At 53.1% G+C, this 15,633-nt stretch overlaps 2 protein-coding genes across 7 annotated transcripts; one reads left to right on the top strand and one right to left on the bottom strand.

The window, feature by feature from the left end:
* Positions 1-91: 91 nt before the first annotated feature.
* KHNYN (KH and NYN domain containing) lies at positions 92-12,162 on the top strand. Of its 5 annotated transcripts, none has more exons than XM_067739093.1 (8): positions 92-242; positions 1,042-1,262; positions 2,081-3,201; positions 3,360-3,490; positions 3,575-3,671; positions 6,296-6,403; positions 6,612-6,713; positions 7,253-12,162. In XM_067739093.1, exons 2-8 carry the CDS (start codon positions 1,062-1,064, stop codon positions 7,503-7,505), a joined length of 2,013 nt encoding a protein of 670 aa, XP_067595194.1. In that variant the 5' UTR covers positions 92-242; positions 1,042-1,061; the 3' UTR covers positions 7,506-12,162. The 5 variants fall into 5 exon arrangements, 4 of the variants coding, with proteins under 4 accessions (XP_067595194.1, XP_067595173.1, XP_067595162.1 ...); XM_067739072.1 differs by having other exon boundaries at positions 101-377; XR_010943760.1 differs by lacking the exon at positions 92-242 and adding an exon at positions 504-620 and having other exon boundaries at positions 6,296-6,477; positions 7,253-7,267.
* Positions 10,077-13,169, bottom strand: SDR39U1 (short chain dehydrogenase/reductase family 39U member 1). 2 transcript variants are annotated; one of them, XM_067739120.1, is made up of 6 exons: positions 13,109-13,169; positions 12,667-12,773; positions 12,488-12,570; positions 12,025-12,146; positions 11,119-11,262; positions 10,077-10,844 (listed from the first exon to the last, which is right to left on the bottom strand). In XM_067739120.1, exons 1-6 carry the CDS (start codon positions 13,167-13,169, stop codon positions 10,432-10,434), a joined length of 930 nt encoding a protein of 309 aa, XP_067595221.1. In that variant the 3' UTR covers positions 10,077-10,431. The 2 variants fall into 2 exon arrangements, with proteins under 2 accessions (XP_067595221.1, XP_067595212.1); XM_067739111.1 differs by having other exon boundaries at positions 13,081-13,137.
* Between the last annotated feature and the right edge of the window lie 2,464 nt (positions 13,170-15,633).

Below are 15,633 nucleotides of genomic sequence, written 5' to 3'. Positions count from 1 at the left end.
GCGGGGGCGGGGTGGGGGGACGAGTAGGCTGTGGGCGGGGCCGGGGGCGGGGACCCGGCTGGGGCCTGGGCCCGGGCCGAGGCTCCGGCCGCCGGCGGAGAGCAGCCTGCAGCTGGCGGGGGCGGGCGCGCGCCGGGGCTCGGTGCAGGCCCAGCCCCGGGAGGGGCCCAGCTGACTCCGCCCCCGGCCAGGAAGTGACTCAAAAAACTGTTCGTGATGTGGGGAAGAGAGGTCCCCGTTGGGTGAGGAATCGGGAAGGCCCGCCCAGATTCGGGCCCCCCGCCTTTCTTCCCTGGGCCGGGGGCGCGGGCGAAGCTGGGGCCGGCGGGCACCGAGCGGCGCCGGCGGGACTGAGGCCGCAGCGGGCGGCGAGGCGGGTAGGCGCGCTCTCCCCCGCGCCCGGGCCGCGGGAGCCAGAGGCCGCAGTGCAGAGCGCAGTCGGAGGGCGGCAGCCGCCAGCGGCTATGGGCGGGGCCCGGTCCGACCCCTGGGCCCCGCGTGGGGCTCGTGGCCCGACCGAGGGGTGTAGCAGACTGCGGAGGAAGGGGGAGGGGTGGGAGTGGCTAGAACCTTGGAAATGGCTGACAAGGGACCCAGAGGACAGCCCAGTTCAAGCCCTGGTGAGGATTCATCTTTAAGAGGCCGTCTTGGACTCGGAGATTGCAGAGACCCGGAGGAGAGGGACTCTTTCGTCACCTGTTCCCTCCTTCTGGCCTCCAGACCCAGCTGGATCTCCCCCCCCCCCCCGCCGCCCCGCCCCCGCTTCCTGCTCAGGGCTGTGGTCATTTTCCAAAGGCCACACACCCATCCCAGAGAGACAGCCTTCCTTGTTTATCCATGACTTGTCTCCGGAGAGAAGGCCCTTGTGTCCAGATAATCTGACATTCCCTCCCTATCCCCAGGCTGGACTGAAGTGCTGGTTACCTCTTGGGTTTACCAGTTTGGTAACTAGGTGCGACCTGTTGATAGCTGGTGTAGGCCAGGAGACCAAATTTGGGTTGAGGGGACATTGAGGCTCTGAACTGCTTTCCCTCCTTCCAGGGCTGGGCGGCCAAGGAGCCATGCCTACCTGGGGGGCTGGCTCCCCGTCCCCTGACCGTTTTGCGGTGTCTGCGGAGGCTGAGGACAAGGTGCGGGAACAGCAACCCTATGTGGAGCGCATCTTCAGGGTGGGGATGAGCGTCCTCCCGAAGGACTGTCCTGAGAACCCTCACATCTGGCTGCAGCTGGAGGGCCCCAAGGAGAACGCCAGCAGAGCCAAGGTGAACACCTCTCCCTGACCCTTCTGGGAAAACAATGACTCCCTCCCCCGAGGAGGCAGAAGAGAGGAGGGGCTGGGGAGGATCTCCACTCTTTGCTTGTCTCACTGGCCCTGAGCTTTGAGGAACTTCCAAACTCTCTATTTGTCAAGAGTTTTGGTTTCATTTCTGCTGCGATGACCCAGATTCTGCCAGGGCTTGGAGATTAGTGACTCAGTTCAAATCAGTTTTTACTCTTTGGGGGAGAAGAGATAATTTGGTTGGGCAGGCAGGCTCCACCAAGGAATTCACTGTGGGGTGGGAGGCCACACTGATTCCTTTGGAGTTAGTCAGGACTTACAGTAAGGCACGACCAAATACCATCCTTGTGGTCCTAGTTTGTTTCCTTATCTATAAAATGTGAATAATAACAGTACCCACCTCACTGAACTTATTGTGACTTAGATAAAGCATGTAAAGCGTGAGTTCGGTAAAAGTTGTCAATGATGATTGTTATGATGGAAATATACAACACGCATACACACACATAAATGTTTAGAAGAGACAGCCTTTTAACCAATTAATTACAACAGTTTCTTAAGTTGAGGCAAGTTCTAAATGGAAATTCAGCCACGGGCTGTCAACTGAAAAGGCAAAGAAGTGAGTTTCTCGCTCCCCTCTTAACCACCACGTTTTTCAGGATCTGTAGGGCTCCATAGCTCTCCTCAGGCATCCTGGAGCTCAGAGGAGAGCAGCGGCCCCGAAGGAGCTATTGGGCCACTTAGGATTCCAGCAGTCTCTTTTTTTTTTTTCCTACCTCCCCTCCCCACCTTTTCCCCCAGGAGTACCTGAAGGGTCTCTGCAGCCCAGAGCTACAGAATGAAATTCATTACCCACCCAAACTGCACTGCATCTTTCTGGGAGCCCAGGGCTTCTTCCTTGATTGCCTGACTTGGAGCACATCAGCCCACCTGGTGCCGGGGGCGCCCGGCTCGCTGATGGTCAGCGGCCTGACCGAGGCCTTTGTCATGGTCCAGAGCCGAGTGGAGGAGCTGGTGGAGCGGCTGAGCTGGGACTTTCGGCTGGGGCCATCCCCTGGAGCCTCCCAGTGTGCTGGAGTGCTGAGAGAATTCTCTTCTCTGCTGCAGTCCCGGGGGGATGCCCACACAGAGGCCCTGCTGCAGCTGCCCCTTGCTGTCCAGGAAGAACTGCTGAGCCTGGTGCAAGAGGCATCCAGGGGGCAGGGGCCCCAAGCATTCCCGTCCTGGGAGTGGGGGAGCCCAGGTCTGCTGGGTGCTCAGCACCAGGGAGTCAGGAGTCCCCTGAGTGACAGCAGGGAGTCTCTGGACACAGGACCTGCAGGGTGGCAGGAGTCACGGGGAGAGAGATGTGCTATGGAGAAGGAGGGGACAAAGCATGGTGGTCCCAGGGAGATGGATTTGGGGTGGAAGGAGTGGCCCGGGGAAGAGGCCTCGGAGAGACAAGTGGCCTTCAGGCCACAGTCAGGAGGAGGAGAGGCAGGGCAGGCAGTGCCTCTGAAAGGGAAGGCCCTGGGGAAGGAGGGGGTGCCTCAGGAAAGAGGAAGGTTCTGGGTCCAGGGCGCCCCTCCTGGCACCCAGGGCCCCTGTCAGAAGGCAGCCCAGCCCCGGGGAGCCTCCCTCCTGCAGCGGCTCCATAATGGGGAAGCCTCACCTCCAAGAGTGCCCAGCCCCCCACCGGCGCCTGAACCCCCTTGGCACTGCGGAGATCGAGGGGACAGAGGAGACAGGGCAGACAAGCAGCAGGTTGTGGCTCGAGGTCGGGGGTCTCCGTGGAAACGAGGCACCCGGGGGGGTAATTTGGTGACTGGCACACAGCGTTTCCAGGAGGCCCTCCAGGACCCTTTCACCCTGTGCCTTGCCAATGTGCCAGGCAAGCCAGACCTTCGCCATATTGTCATCGATGGCAGCAACGTGGCCATGGTGTGAGTACCTGGTGGGGCTGAGCGTCCTGGGGAGGGGGATGAGATGACGAGATGGGCAGTTGCATTCACCTTGGGGATATGTGCGAAGTGGGGGGCAGTACAGCCAGGCTGCCAGGCCCCCCTGGGGGTCCCAGAATGCTGACCCCTTTCCACTGCAGGCATGGCCTCCAGCACTACTTCTCCAGCCGGGGCATTGCCATTGCTGTGCAGTACTTCTGGGACCGTGGCCACCGCGACATAACTGTCTTTGTGCCTCAGTGGCGTTTCAGTAGGGACTCCAAGGTCAGAGGTGAGTTGGGACTGGTCTTTTGTGTCCGGGGATGGGCCCTGCTTCCACCTTGAGGATAACCCCATTCTGCTCCTCTTTCTCTAGAGAGTCACTTCCTGCACAAGCTGTATTCCCTCAGCCTGCTCTCCCTCACTCCCTCCCGGGTCTTGGATGGCAAGAGGATCTCTTCCTATGACGACAGGTACTTGCTTCTTTCTTGGTCACAGGCTGGACATTCAAGGAGCCAAGTGGGAGACTGAGGGAGAGACAGAAGCTCCTGACCCTTCACACTGTCTGTAAGCCTGAGTCGTGGGACAAGGGTCAGTTCTCCTCCGCGTGCCCCTATGACTGGGGAGGTAAACCTGCCCCGCAGGCAGGATGAGATGGATGGTGGACAGCTCTGTTTGTCCACTCATCCTTCACTTTTCACTCATCAAACTAAAGGATGCCTCATATTTATACAGTGCCTTACTGTCTAGAAAATACTGGTTTAATGGAAAGATGGGAAAGCCAATGACGTGAATAGCTGACAAATGCCTCTTACAACCTAGATGTCCAAACACATAGAGAAATTCCCCAACCTTCTGGAAAAACCAGAATCAATGTTCAAAATAACGATAAATGAAAAAACACATTCCATGCATAGTAAGACTGTACAAAACATGGTATAATAAAAGACAGTGAAAGATCACTGGTCTTAGAATTTGCAGGTCTGGATTTGAGTCCCAGGTTGCACAGTCATTGACTTTGGAGTCTCTTAGTGGATTAATCTCTTTGTCTCAAGGTCCTCTTCCATTTATTCATCCTCCTTGTGAATGTCAAAAAAAGCTAAGGTATGTGTTTGTCTCACTCAAGGTGCTGGGCAGGAGGGCAGTGATGTTCCTTAGTTTTTCATGGATCCAATCAAGTGTGGCAGAGGGCCTACCTCTTGTACAGAAGTGGAGACGGAGGGTCAGAGTAGTTAATTTTCTTGGCAAAGGCTATGAAGTAGCAAAGGGAAAATGAGAACTTAAAGCTGCTAGCTGGTTTAACTGAAAAAACACGGGGCACATTCCCTCCCCAGTGTGCACACAGTGTGGGAGATGGGCGGATTTTAAAAGCTAACTAACCGATTTAAAAAAACTAGTGACAAGTTCTTTATTCTCTAGGATTTTCGGTTTTAAATTAAAAACAAGTTTCCAAACTGAAGTGATTATATATTTTGTTTTTTCAAATACTTAGCTCTTACTCCCTAACAGGAAAATGGTATTCTACAAAAAGTTCACGTTCTCCCGATGCTATTCTGTTTTATGTCTAGATTTCACAGGTTATCTGCGCTATGGAATCTTCTTTACACGCCAGCACTGACACAGTTAAAACTGAAGGTTGAGTCAGTTGTAATAAATTTTGAAGGCACATGTCTGTACAGTGGTGTACGTCCTGATAGGCAGACAGCACAATATGAATTTGGAATTTTGCCTAGTTACAGTGAAAAACACAGTGGCACGTAGCACAGGCCTACTGAATACTGCGGAACAACGTATGATGTAATGTGATAATAGTAAAATATGCTTAACTTGAAAATACCTTTTGTACCTTATATGATACCATATACATTTTTATGTCATCTTCTTAATTTGTTTCCCGGACAGAAATTCAGAACCAGACACCTGTCACACCGAATCCTGATTACTAGTCCCCTCTATACCACAATGTCTTTCAAATACTGACTGCCTGCTTAGTACTAGGTGCGTGGCCTGCCGAAGGAAGCAGGAATGCAGGGAATCAGGGAAGACCTGATTCTCGACTTCAAAGAGCCCAAAGAAAATGTAAACCAACAGTACAGAATGGAGAGGAAAGGGATCCCCCTTCTGGCTGGGGTTTTGTGGGAAGAGAAAGCTTTGAGAGCTTCTGTTGATTGATCGACAAGGACATGGGATGCGTTGGAGCTCTAGATTTTAAACCTGTTAAAAAGGACTCACCTCATGAGTCCTACCCCAGTCCTGTGGAATCAGAATTACTAAAGTGGGGCCCAGGCATCTATTTTTTTAAAGTTCCCCTGGTGGTTCCGTTCATCAGTGAGGTTGGGGAAGCACCTTCCAGATGGAAGGAAAAATTTGAGAAAGATGGAAGTCGGACAGCACGGGCATGTTTGAAGAACAGGGTGTAATCTGATCATTGATTTTGGCAGGAGCTGAGTACAGCAGGGAGTATGGGGTGAGATAAGGCCATAAGAGTGGCTTGGAGCTGGGTTCTAGATGGCCTTGGCTGCCAGGCCTGGGCATGTGGAAATATTCGGTAGATAAAGGGCAAGTTTGGAAGACTTTTGTGTAGGAAGAGCATATTCTCTTGGGGGAGGTCAGGAGAGACTGGAGGGTGGTAAGTGGCTGGGGGCAGGGGACCCCCTCATCAGGAGGCTATGCAGTAGTACCATGCTTGTAATGTCCAGGTAGCTCAGATGGTAATGGTGGGACTGGAAAAGAAGGAAGCAGAGTGGAAAGCCTTTCAGAGGAGAAGCATGATGGATCTGTGACTGATTCATGGGGGCACGGTGGAAGAAGACAGAGCCAGAGCCAGATCTTTCTATTTCACGCTAATGAGGCACAAAGTGTTGAGTGGAGGATTGTGGTGACTTGAGGGGATGCTATTGGGGAACCACGATGGATTCATCTTTCATGAGTTTCCTTTCTAACCCGTGGCACCTATATGCAGTCAGTCACCTGGGGGCTGGATCAAGGTGAGGGGGCCAGAACTCCATCACCGGAAGTGGGTCACGGGAGTCGATAACGCTCTTTGGGGTTGGGACCTTGGAGAGTCCCAATATGGCGGCCGTGGTTTTCGTGGCAGGTTCATGGTGAAGCTGGCTGAAGAGACCGATGGGATCATTGTCTCCAATGACCAGTTCCGGGACCTGGCAGAGGAGTCTGAGAAGTGGATGGCAATCATTAGAGAGCGGTGAGGGAGCCCTCCCCTGAGCACAGGGCACGGACTCAGACCTTTCTCTAAAACCAGCTCTGCTCTGCCACCGGGTGAGGACTCTGGGAAGGGGCTGACGTTGCTTTGCGAAGGATGGTAGCTGGCAGCTTCTGATGGTGTTGGTCTTAACTGTCCGGGAGGTGGGCAAAGGCCCCTCTGTGACCACACATTCTCTGTGCCCATCCAGCCTGCTGCCCTTCACCTTCGTGGGAAACCTCTTCATGGTGCCTGATGACCCACTGGGGCGAAATGGCCCTACACTGGATGAGTTCCTGAAGAAGCCGGTCAGGTAATGCCTCAGACTCTCCTAGGCAGCCCTAGCTTTTGCTCTGCAGGAGCCTTGCAGGCCTGGAGAATTGGGGGAAGAATGACCTCAATCTGGGCCAGCTTTATTCTGTAGTAGTTCAAGTTGCCTTGGGCTTGGCCCAAGGAATCCTGACTCAGACCCTCCTGGCTGGGAGGGAAGCTCCTGTTTCCTGTTTTCCCTAATCAGTGTGTTGGACGGAGTTATTTGGAAGGTGCTTGCTTTTACTTATAGCCAGCTGCATTGAGCATGCCCTCTGTTGGACATAAAGTGATTAATTTATTAGACTAGAAGTAGATAGTGGCAGGTTCACCTTCCAGGTTCCAAAGGAACAGGCCATCTTCCCTTCAGAAGTGGGTTGATACTGCCCCTCAGTGGTCAGTTTCTGGAACTTCAGGGTCACTCCCCAGAGCCCAGACTAGGCAGGGCAGTTGACTGGGAGTGGAGAGCAGGGAGGCCCACTGGGCTCTCACCTCCCTCGAGGATGCTCATCAGTTCTTCCTGTTCCCTCTGCTTCTTCCCAGGGCACAGGGGTCTTCTAAGGCGCAGCATTCTGCCAGGGGCTTCACAGAACACAGTAATCAGCAGCAGGGGAGAAAAGAAGAGGAGAAAGGCAGTGGTGGCATTCGGAAGACGCGGGAGACAGAGCGGCTCCGGCGCCAACTGCTGGAGGTGTTTTGGGGCCAGGATCACAAGGTGGACTTCATCCTGCAGCGGGAGCCGTACTGCCGGGACATCAACCAGCTCTCTGAGGCCCTGCTCAGTCTCAACTTTTGAGCCTCACCTGTCTGAGTGACAGCCACCCCGTCAGCTCCAGCCTCATCCAGCTCAGCTCATTCTGTGAGGGTCCCTCTGCTGCTCAGACCCTGACCCAGTCTCACCCTGAGTTGGTGCTTTGTGTCAGGGAAGCACCAAGGAAGTGCATTCGTGTGTGGGGAATGCTCTTGCCTGGGGCACTTTGGGGACAGGTCTGTAAGGTGACCTGATCTCACCTTGAGTCAGGACCTCAACCAGCTCTCAGGAGGTTCTGCTCAGCCTTAACTTCTTAACCTTGCTTTATGCAGGGTTTCTGTAGGGAATGGGGGCTGCTGGGAAGGGTGGGTCACGGAGATGGGGACTGTCGGCCCCTCCTCCACGCTGAGCTGGGGATGGAGGCTAGGGTGGGTGGGAGGGGAATGTAGAACAGGTGGCCAGGAATCTAAGCCTTTCCTCCTCCTGGCTGCTGCTCTGATGGCCAGAGGACAGGACGAGTCCCAGGCCTGGCTGGGCTCCTGGGCGCATCAAAGGGAATGCTGGGCCCTGGAAAGGCTAGTGTTATGGGGTCTGGGTCACAGTGGGGCAGCGGGGAGCTGGTGGAGAAGGCAGAGGGAGACTTGGCTTCTGGTCTCAGCTATGCCTGCCTGTGACCTTGATTGATCTTGGTCTTTACTTCCGCCTACAAGTCAGGGGTAAAAAAGCCTGTTGGGAGGAGAGATGAGAACGTGGAGGAAAGCTCCTTGGAGGAAAGGTACTTGGACCAAGCCTCAGGTGTGTCTGTCTGTGGTTGCACAGGCTTCCTAACCAAAACCTCACTTTTAGAGAGCTGAGGGTCCTCTGTCCCCAGGACCTGTGCCCTAGATGTTTTAACACTGCATCCTCAGTATAATGAGCCCTATAATGGCTGCGTCCCTTTTGGGCAACCCCCCTCCCCCGCCAAATCCACATTTACAAAACGGTTAATTAGGGGTGACTGTTTGCATTACCAGAAAACTCTCAGGGTTCCTTCCTATCAATGGCAGCTCTCCTGTTGCATTCAGGTGTTTGTTTACAGTTGAACGAATGTGTCAGAAAGTCCACAGTCCCCAGTTGATGCACTTGCTCGAGCGTTGAGTAGTCACCAAACCAGTGAAGCCATGTTCTGCGAGCAAAACGTTCATGTGACCTGACCCTAGCATCTTCTTTACAGAACATATATGTTGTATAAAGCGAGACCCACTTCTGCTCCGTGTGTGCGTGTATGCGGATGGGAGGGTTTATAGAGTTTGTATCTAGAGGAACCAATCTGGAAAACGAAAATTGAAGAATCAGAGTCAGAAGGTACTTGACTGGCCACCAGACCAGCTGCTGTCACCTCAGGACATTCTCTTTCCTCCTTGATTCCTACAGGTCATTGTCCTGTATCTGCTTGAAATCCTCCTGTACCAGGGAATTTACTACCTCCGAGGCAGCACATCCATCCGTGGACAGTACTAGGCATTCCTTCCTTTAGTGCATCCCCAAATATGCTTTTCTGTTACTTCTACCTTTGAGGCCAGTCATTCCATCGGGAACAGTACAGAGCCAGTCAACTTCCTAAAGAGTCCAAAACCAGATAAAGAAGTGAGACAGGTGTTCCTGGATTCTGTGCTGTCTGGGCCCTGCAGCAAGTCCCTGGACATGGCCCTCTTTTTAGGCTGACTTCTGTTCCCTGAGTGGCACAGGGAGTTGAAATCACCCCAGATCCTTGTATCAGCAACTAGCACGTGGAGCTGAATGATGATGGAGAGGGTCCTAGGGTCCCAGGGTCTTTGCCCCTCCCCATTGGTGAGGTCCACCACTACACTGCACTGAGCTGGGCTGGGGGCAGGCGGGTTGGAGAGGCTAGTCGGGGTGGTAACAGTGATTCAAGGACAACCCGTAGTCTCCTCAGGAGAAAGGAGATTGGTTAATATGGCCTGAATTGGGGGCTAGGGGAACTGCTTCTGGTTAAACTGTGGCAGAAACCAGGGTCGAGAAAAAGGGGGAGGCTCCTTGATGAATACTTGGGACGCTTTTTCCCTGAAAGGATTGAGTTTGTAACTTTTGATAGGTTCCTTGTACCTTTCACTTTCAATGCTGGTGGATATGCAGTGGGCTCGAGGTATCTTCTGCCCTTTTGTGCTAGGGATCCTGGTTGACTTAAGTGGTCCCAGTCAGATGAGAGGCAAGTCCTTATCTTTTGACAGTCCTAAGCTTTGCACAGCTTTGTCCTGCTGCAGCCTGATGAACTGGGGCCAGTGTGTGATTGCTTTATCAATTCACTGCTGTTCAGTGACAGACTGAAGGCTGTCCTGGACTTGGACCTTGTCCCTTCCTCTGCTGGCATCCTGATGGCACTGCGTGAAACAAGTATGCAGGGTGACCACAGAGCCCACTGGAAATGGATCACCATTCTTCTTGCCTCTACCTTTGTCATAACCTCGTGCCTCAAATTTGTTGCCAACTCTTTTGGCAATGGAGGGACCAAGAAGGGAGATGTTGCACATTATAACTTTCAAAACCCCATGTAAAGTAAAGGGTCTCCTAGGATGGCACTCCTTGAAATAAATTTCAGAACCTAGGCCAAAGAGATGAGCTGAAGCTAGTGAGATAATTTACCTTTATTGCCTAAGCTGCGGAACATTCTCTACACAGCAAAAAGGAGAAATGGGCCAGGAACAGGACATGCAGGGAAACCAAACTTGGGAATTTATTTAGGAGCAGTTGAAGAGGTTAAGGTCCCAACTCGATGAGACTGCAGCCTTGAAACAGCGGACAGTCTCTCAGTTAAATAAGGTGAGGCAACAGGACAATGAGAAAGAAAGAGGACTCCCTAAGAACCAGATGGTTCAGGTTTTAAGCAGAGGAGAACCTGAGCTCATAGTTTCTCATTAGGAAAGCCCCCGCTGAGGGACAGGCCTCAGGCCCTTCCTTGAGCCTCCCCCACCTAGGCTATGACTTCCTTCAAGGCGGCCCCCAGCTCTGGGAAGGAATACTGGTAGCCAGCAGCCAGTGTCCGCCTTGGGACTACCTTCTGGCCCTCCAGCAGCATGACGGCACGTTCTCGCCCAAAGACAGCTTGTACCACCGTGCTGGGGAGAGGGATGAGGGCTGGGCGGCCCAGGGCTGCGCCCAAGGCCCGGGCAAACTCAGCGTTGGTAGTGGAGGAGGCTGGAGCCACTCCGTTCAGGACCCCTTGCACATGGCTTGCTTCAAGGGCGTGGGCTAGGATTCCTGCCAAGTCTCTGATGTGAATCCAGGGGAAGAACTGGTGGCCTGAGCCGATGGGGCCCCCCAGGCCCAGGCGGAAGGGCAGCAGCATGTGACCAATGGCACCGCCTCCACGGCCCAGCACAACCCCTAGAGCGGGCAAGAAGGACGGTACAGGAAGGCCCCTTAGCCTCCAGGCAGTCCCACTGTTCCTCCCTGCTTCCCCTTCCTCACCTTTTCCCCATGCTGACTGCTCTGTGGCAGGCAAGGGGTGTGGCTCTCTTTGGGATGTCCCGCCCTCCCACCTGTAGGTTAGCTAGAAGTGGAGGCATCCTCTGTAAGCCCAGCTCCCCTTATCCCCCCACCCTCCCAGCCCAGAGAAGGCATTCCAACACTGTCTGATACCCAGGGCCCTGGTTCTCACCGGAGCGCACCACCACTTGGCGTGTAGAATCTCCAGGAAGCCTCGCTGCAGCTTCCCATTTGGTTACAAGGTTGGAGAAAAAGTCAAAATCCCCTCCTGGGCTGTCCTCATCGTACTCGGCAGTCAGGCTGGGCTGGTAGTAAGCTGCCGGTGGAACAGCACTTGTTTGCTCTGCGTGTCCTTGGTCCTGTCTGGCCCTTTGCAGTCAAGGCTCCCCTTGGCCTCACCCTCCTTGGCCCTTGGGATCTCCCCACGGGAACTCAGAGCCATGGATATTTTCCCCTTGATCTTCTCCATGAGCTGACCTGTTCCGGCCCTGGAGTCATTCTTATTTTTCGTTATGGGGCTAAGCTGAGGTGCTAGAGTGAGAAGCTAAGAATAAAGACTTGGGTGCCAGACTGCCTGAGTTTTAATCTCAGCTCCACCATTTATTAACTCTGACTAAAGGCAAGTTACATAACGTCTCTGTGCAGAATTTTTGCATCTTTAAAATGGGAATAATAGTACCTACTGCATAGGTTTCTTGTAAGGATTAAATGTAATATGTGCAAATCACTTAGAATAGTGGCGTGTGTGTGTGTGTGTGTGTGTGTATTTGTTATTTGGTCCCAAAGGTAAAATACAAGAATCAAGAATTCTGTTCCTAAAGAACTGTGCTATAAGAAATAAGGGACCTGGAAGTAGGTGGGACTTTCCCTGGCACTGGGAGCAGTGCCACTGCCTTCACTTTCTCTGAGGTCCCCATTTCTCAGTGAAAGTACACAAAAGTCAGGAGAAATATGCATGGAATGAGGGCCTAGGTAGATCCCGTGCTTGGAAAAGACCAGCACTCTGGGGCCTGAGCTGCTCCTCACTGTGCTCCCTCCTTTCCCTGGCTAGTCTAAGGGTTGGTGGTGTGGGACATACCTACACCAGTGACTAAGACCCAGACCTGGGGGGATTGTGGGGCTTTGGCAATGGCTCTAGCCAGCATTTGGGTGGTCTCCAGGCGGCTGCTGAGAACCTCTTTTTGGAAGGCTTCATTCCACCTGCAGGAGAAACGGGGGAAATAAAATGCCACTAAATACATGTACATACCCTTCCTTTCCTCTCTTTCCCTGGGGCCCATCCATATCCGTTTCTAATAAAACCCTGCATTGCAGCTTAGAGGAATGGTCCATCTCTTCTGTAGAAGGAAAAGGCACATCTACTTTGGGCATCCTGAGTGGGGAGCAAGGTCCACCAGCTGAGCGGGAAGAAGGGCAAGTGGCTGTGGAGGAGTGGGGGTGGGGGAACGAGCAGTCCGATTCTCCACAGCTCACAGTAATCCTCAGAGTCGGCCCTCTCCTCCCTCTGCTCTGAAGGATGTCAGCTTCAGGGCCCGGCTGACCTGCGGAGAGGGTTGAGGATGTTCTCTCCCGCCAGATTGACGGCGGCATCGCAGCGGGGCAGCCCCGACGTAGCGAGCTCATCCTGTTGGAGAAAGCACACAGTGCCCGCGAGCCCTCGCCCTGCGCCACCAAACTAGGCCCCACCCCCACCCCCCATGCTTCCAGAATTTGGACATACCCACGTGATCCGACCGGCCCCTGGCTTTCGGGAGACCAGCGTCACTTCGTGGCCCCTGGCCTTCAGCAGCTGGGTTAGGGCTGTCCCAATGAAGCCCGTTCCGCCACCTGATCAGAAAATGAGAGGTGTTTATCCTCCCGGGGGCGCCTTCCGTCCCCACGTGGCCCCCTCTTCCGGTGCCCTCCCATCTGACGCCAGACTTCTCCCCTCCTCGCCCCCTCCCCGCGTTGCAGAGGTGACACAGGTCACAGAGTTTAGGGAGATTCGGCTTCTAGGGCTCTGAGGCCAAGGCCAGGTTGCCTGTGCACGAGACGGTGCCCTCTCTCAGAAACGGCCTCCTAGCCCTCAATTTCTGGCTATGTTTTCTTCGTATAAACCGGCCTCCTCCCACTCTCCCTTCCTGCCCTCCCTCACCCACAAGAACCCTCATAGCGACCAGGACCTAACGCGCCTGCGCAAGATTTAGAGTCCACCTCTAGGACGACTGCAGCCTTTCTGCGCATGCGTCTTTCGGGAAGCGCCCTCCACTTGTGGGGCGGGCAGGACTGGGCGTGGTCCTGCCTGGCGACCCGGAAGAATTCGTAGCGAAGGCTGTATATTTCACTGCAAGGAGAGGCGGGGATCTTGGCAAGGAGGCCGGGGGGTGGGGAAATAGACTGAGGGGGCGGGGGAAGAAGGGGAGGAGGCGGAAGAGGGAAGGTTTTAGTGTAGAAAAAACCTTTGACCTAAAGCCCGAAGTTGCTCAGTCCTCCGAATTATGGCTGTCACTTCAGTTTGGTGGATACGTAGTACAAGAGAATCCGTCCAGAGGTACAATGGATTTCTCTCTACCCGGCCTATTATTTCACCTTTTCTTCTCCCTGTTCCGGCTCCTTCCTGTCGGCATTTAAACGTTCTCAAGTTCCCCTCGACTTAAAATAACCCTTCTCCAGCCCTCTTCCTCCGCTAATGTCCTTTCTCTTCACCTTCATAGCCAAACTTCTTAAAAGAGTGGTGTCCATTTTCTACTTCTACTTCACATCCATCTGGCTTTGCCTTTATCATTCATTGTCCCTCTCGCCAATATCACTAATTTCCCACGTGTCACCAAAACTAACGCCTAGTTTTCAGTCGTTTTTCTTGACCTCTGTATCACTGGACACTTGCTGACTCCTCCCTTCCTTTGGAAATGCTCTTTTCTCGGCCTCAAGGAAAGCCACACTCTCTTCTGGGTCTTTCGCCCAACTTTATTCAGTCTGTGTTGCTTGCTCCACCTCCTCTAAGGTCTTACAATGTTGATATTCCTCAAAGCTGGGTCCTACGGATCTTCCTTTCTTCCCATTGTGCACTTTCTCCCAAGAATCTACCTCGGTGAATTCGGTTACCAGTTTTTTCAAAGAAGACTTCCCGAATCGCCTATGAACTATAGGAGAGCCTCCGAGCTCCTGAATCCTATAAAAACTTCCCACTGGATATATCTTCTTGGATATCTAAAACACTTTTGATTTTACTTACTAAATATCTCCCAGATCCATGTATTTCTATCTCTGCCACCATGACTGTTCTTCAAGTTATTATCCTCTTTGGTCTATTTTCTGCAGTAGTCTCTTTAATAGATTTCTGCTTCAGCATGTTTTTCTCTCTCCAAACTGTTCCACACACTGCAAGTGGAATGGTCTTTTAAAAATATGTGGGGAAAATTCCCTGGTGGTCCAGTGGTTAAGACTCTGTGCTCCCAGTGCAGGGGGCCTGGGTTTGATCCCTGGTTAGGGAACTAGATCCCACATGCATGCTGCAACTAAGAGTTAGCATGCCGCAAATAAAGAATCTGCATGCTGCTACTAAAGATCCCGCATGCCTCAACGAAGATACTGCACACAGCAACGAAGATCCCACATGCCGCAACTAAGACCCAGCGCAGCCAAATAAATAAATATTTAAAAAATATATATATATAAAGAAATATGTGGAAGGAACACTTTGTGGCATATGTATCCTGAAACACTCCCGTTACAAATGGATATGCTGGATAGAATTGAACACATCTTCACTTAAATGCATTGTCGAGTTAGCTAGAAAATAAAAGAACTCTCCAGAGACCAAAAACAAAGTGTGCTTTGGGACTGAGGCTATCTTGTGCTTTGTCAGTCAGTCTTTGTAACCCAGAGGCCTGGTTGACAGGAGACAATACCTGGGACAGTGCGGGGGTGGGGAGTTGTGGGGAGAGGGGGAGGAGAGTCTGCTAAATCAGATGCCTTTAGACCACAGATTCAGGAGGGTGGAGGTCCATCAGTATCCTCATGGAAGTGAGGTGGGAATCCCTTCCAGAGCTTTGTGCCCCTTGTAAGAGGGGACATACATAGGGACAGCGCTCTGATCCCAGAAACCACTCCTCCTCCCCTGGGAGGCTGATGGAGAGCAGGTTTGTAATGCCTTAGAGTCTTTTTGCTCTGGGGTTTTGGAGATGGGTGGGTCAGCTTCTCCCTCCTCCTCAGCCTCTCCTTTGACAACTAATCTAGTTAAGTTAAACCGTTCGCAGATCTCAAAGTCCATCTTACACTTTGGGGTTTTTTTTTTGGTTTTTTTTTTTTTGCGGTACGCGGGCCTCTCGCTGTCGTGGCCTCTCCGGTTGCGGAGCACAGGCTCCGGACATGCAGGCTTAGCGGCCATGGCTCACGGGCCCAGCCGCTCCGCGGCATGTGGGACCTTCCCGGACCGGGGCACGAACCCGTGTCCCCTGCATCGGCAGGCGGACTTCTCAACCACTGCGCCAGCAGGGAAGCCCCCATCTGACACTTAGGCAGTTAAAACGTTCAAATCCGAGCCAGGCAACAAGACCTGAGAAATTTCTGTCTGCACATCTGGTTGTAGGGCCAAGTGCAGCTGGTGCCCTTCAGGAAGACAAGGGTTCCTCCTGAGTCTATAGCAATCGCAAGGACTTCTTTCATTGAAATGGGACAGTTTCCTCCACAGCTGCTTCCTGAAACA

Source organism: Pseudorca crassidens, chromosome 1 (genome assembly GCF_039906515.1).
Source record: "Pseudorca crassidens isolate mPseCra1 chromosome 1, mPseCra1.hap1, whole genome shotgun sequence".
NCBI lineage: Eukaryota > Metazoa > Chordata > Mammalia > Artiodactyla > Delphinidae > Pseudorca > Pseudorca crassidens.
The sequence above is the reverse complement of the archived record's forward strand: the minus strand, read 5'-3'. Positions and strand labels throughout refer to the sequence as shown.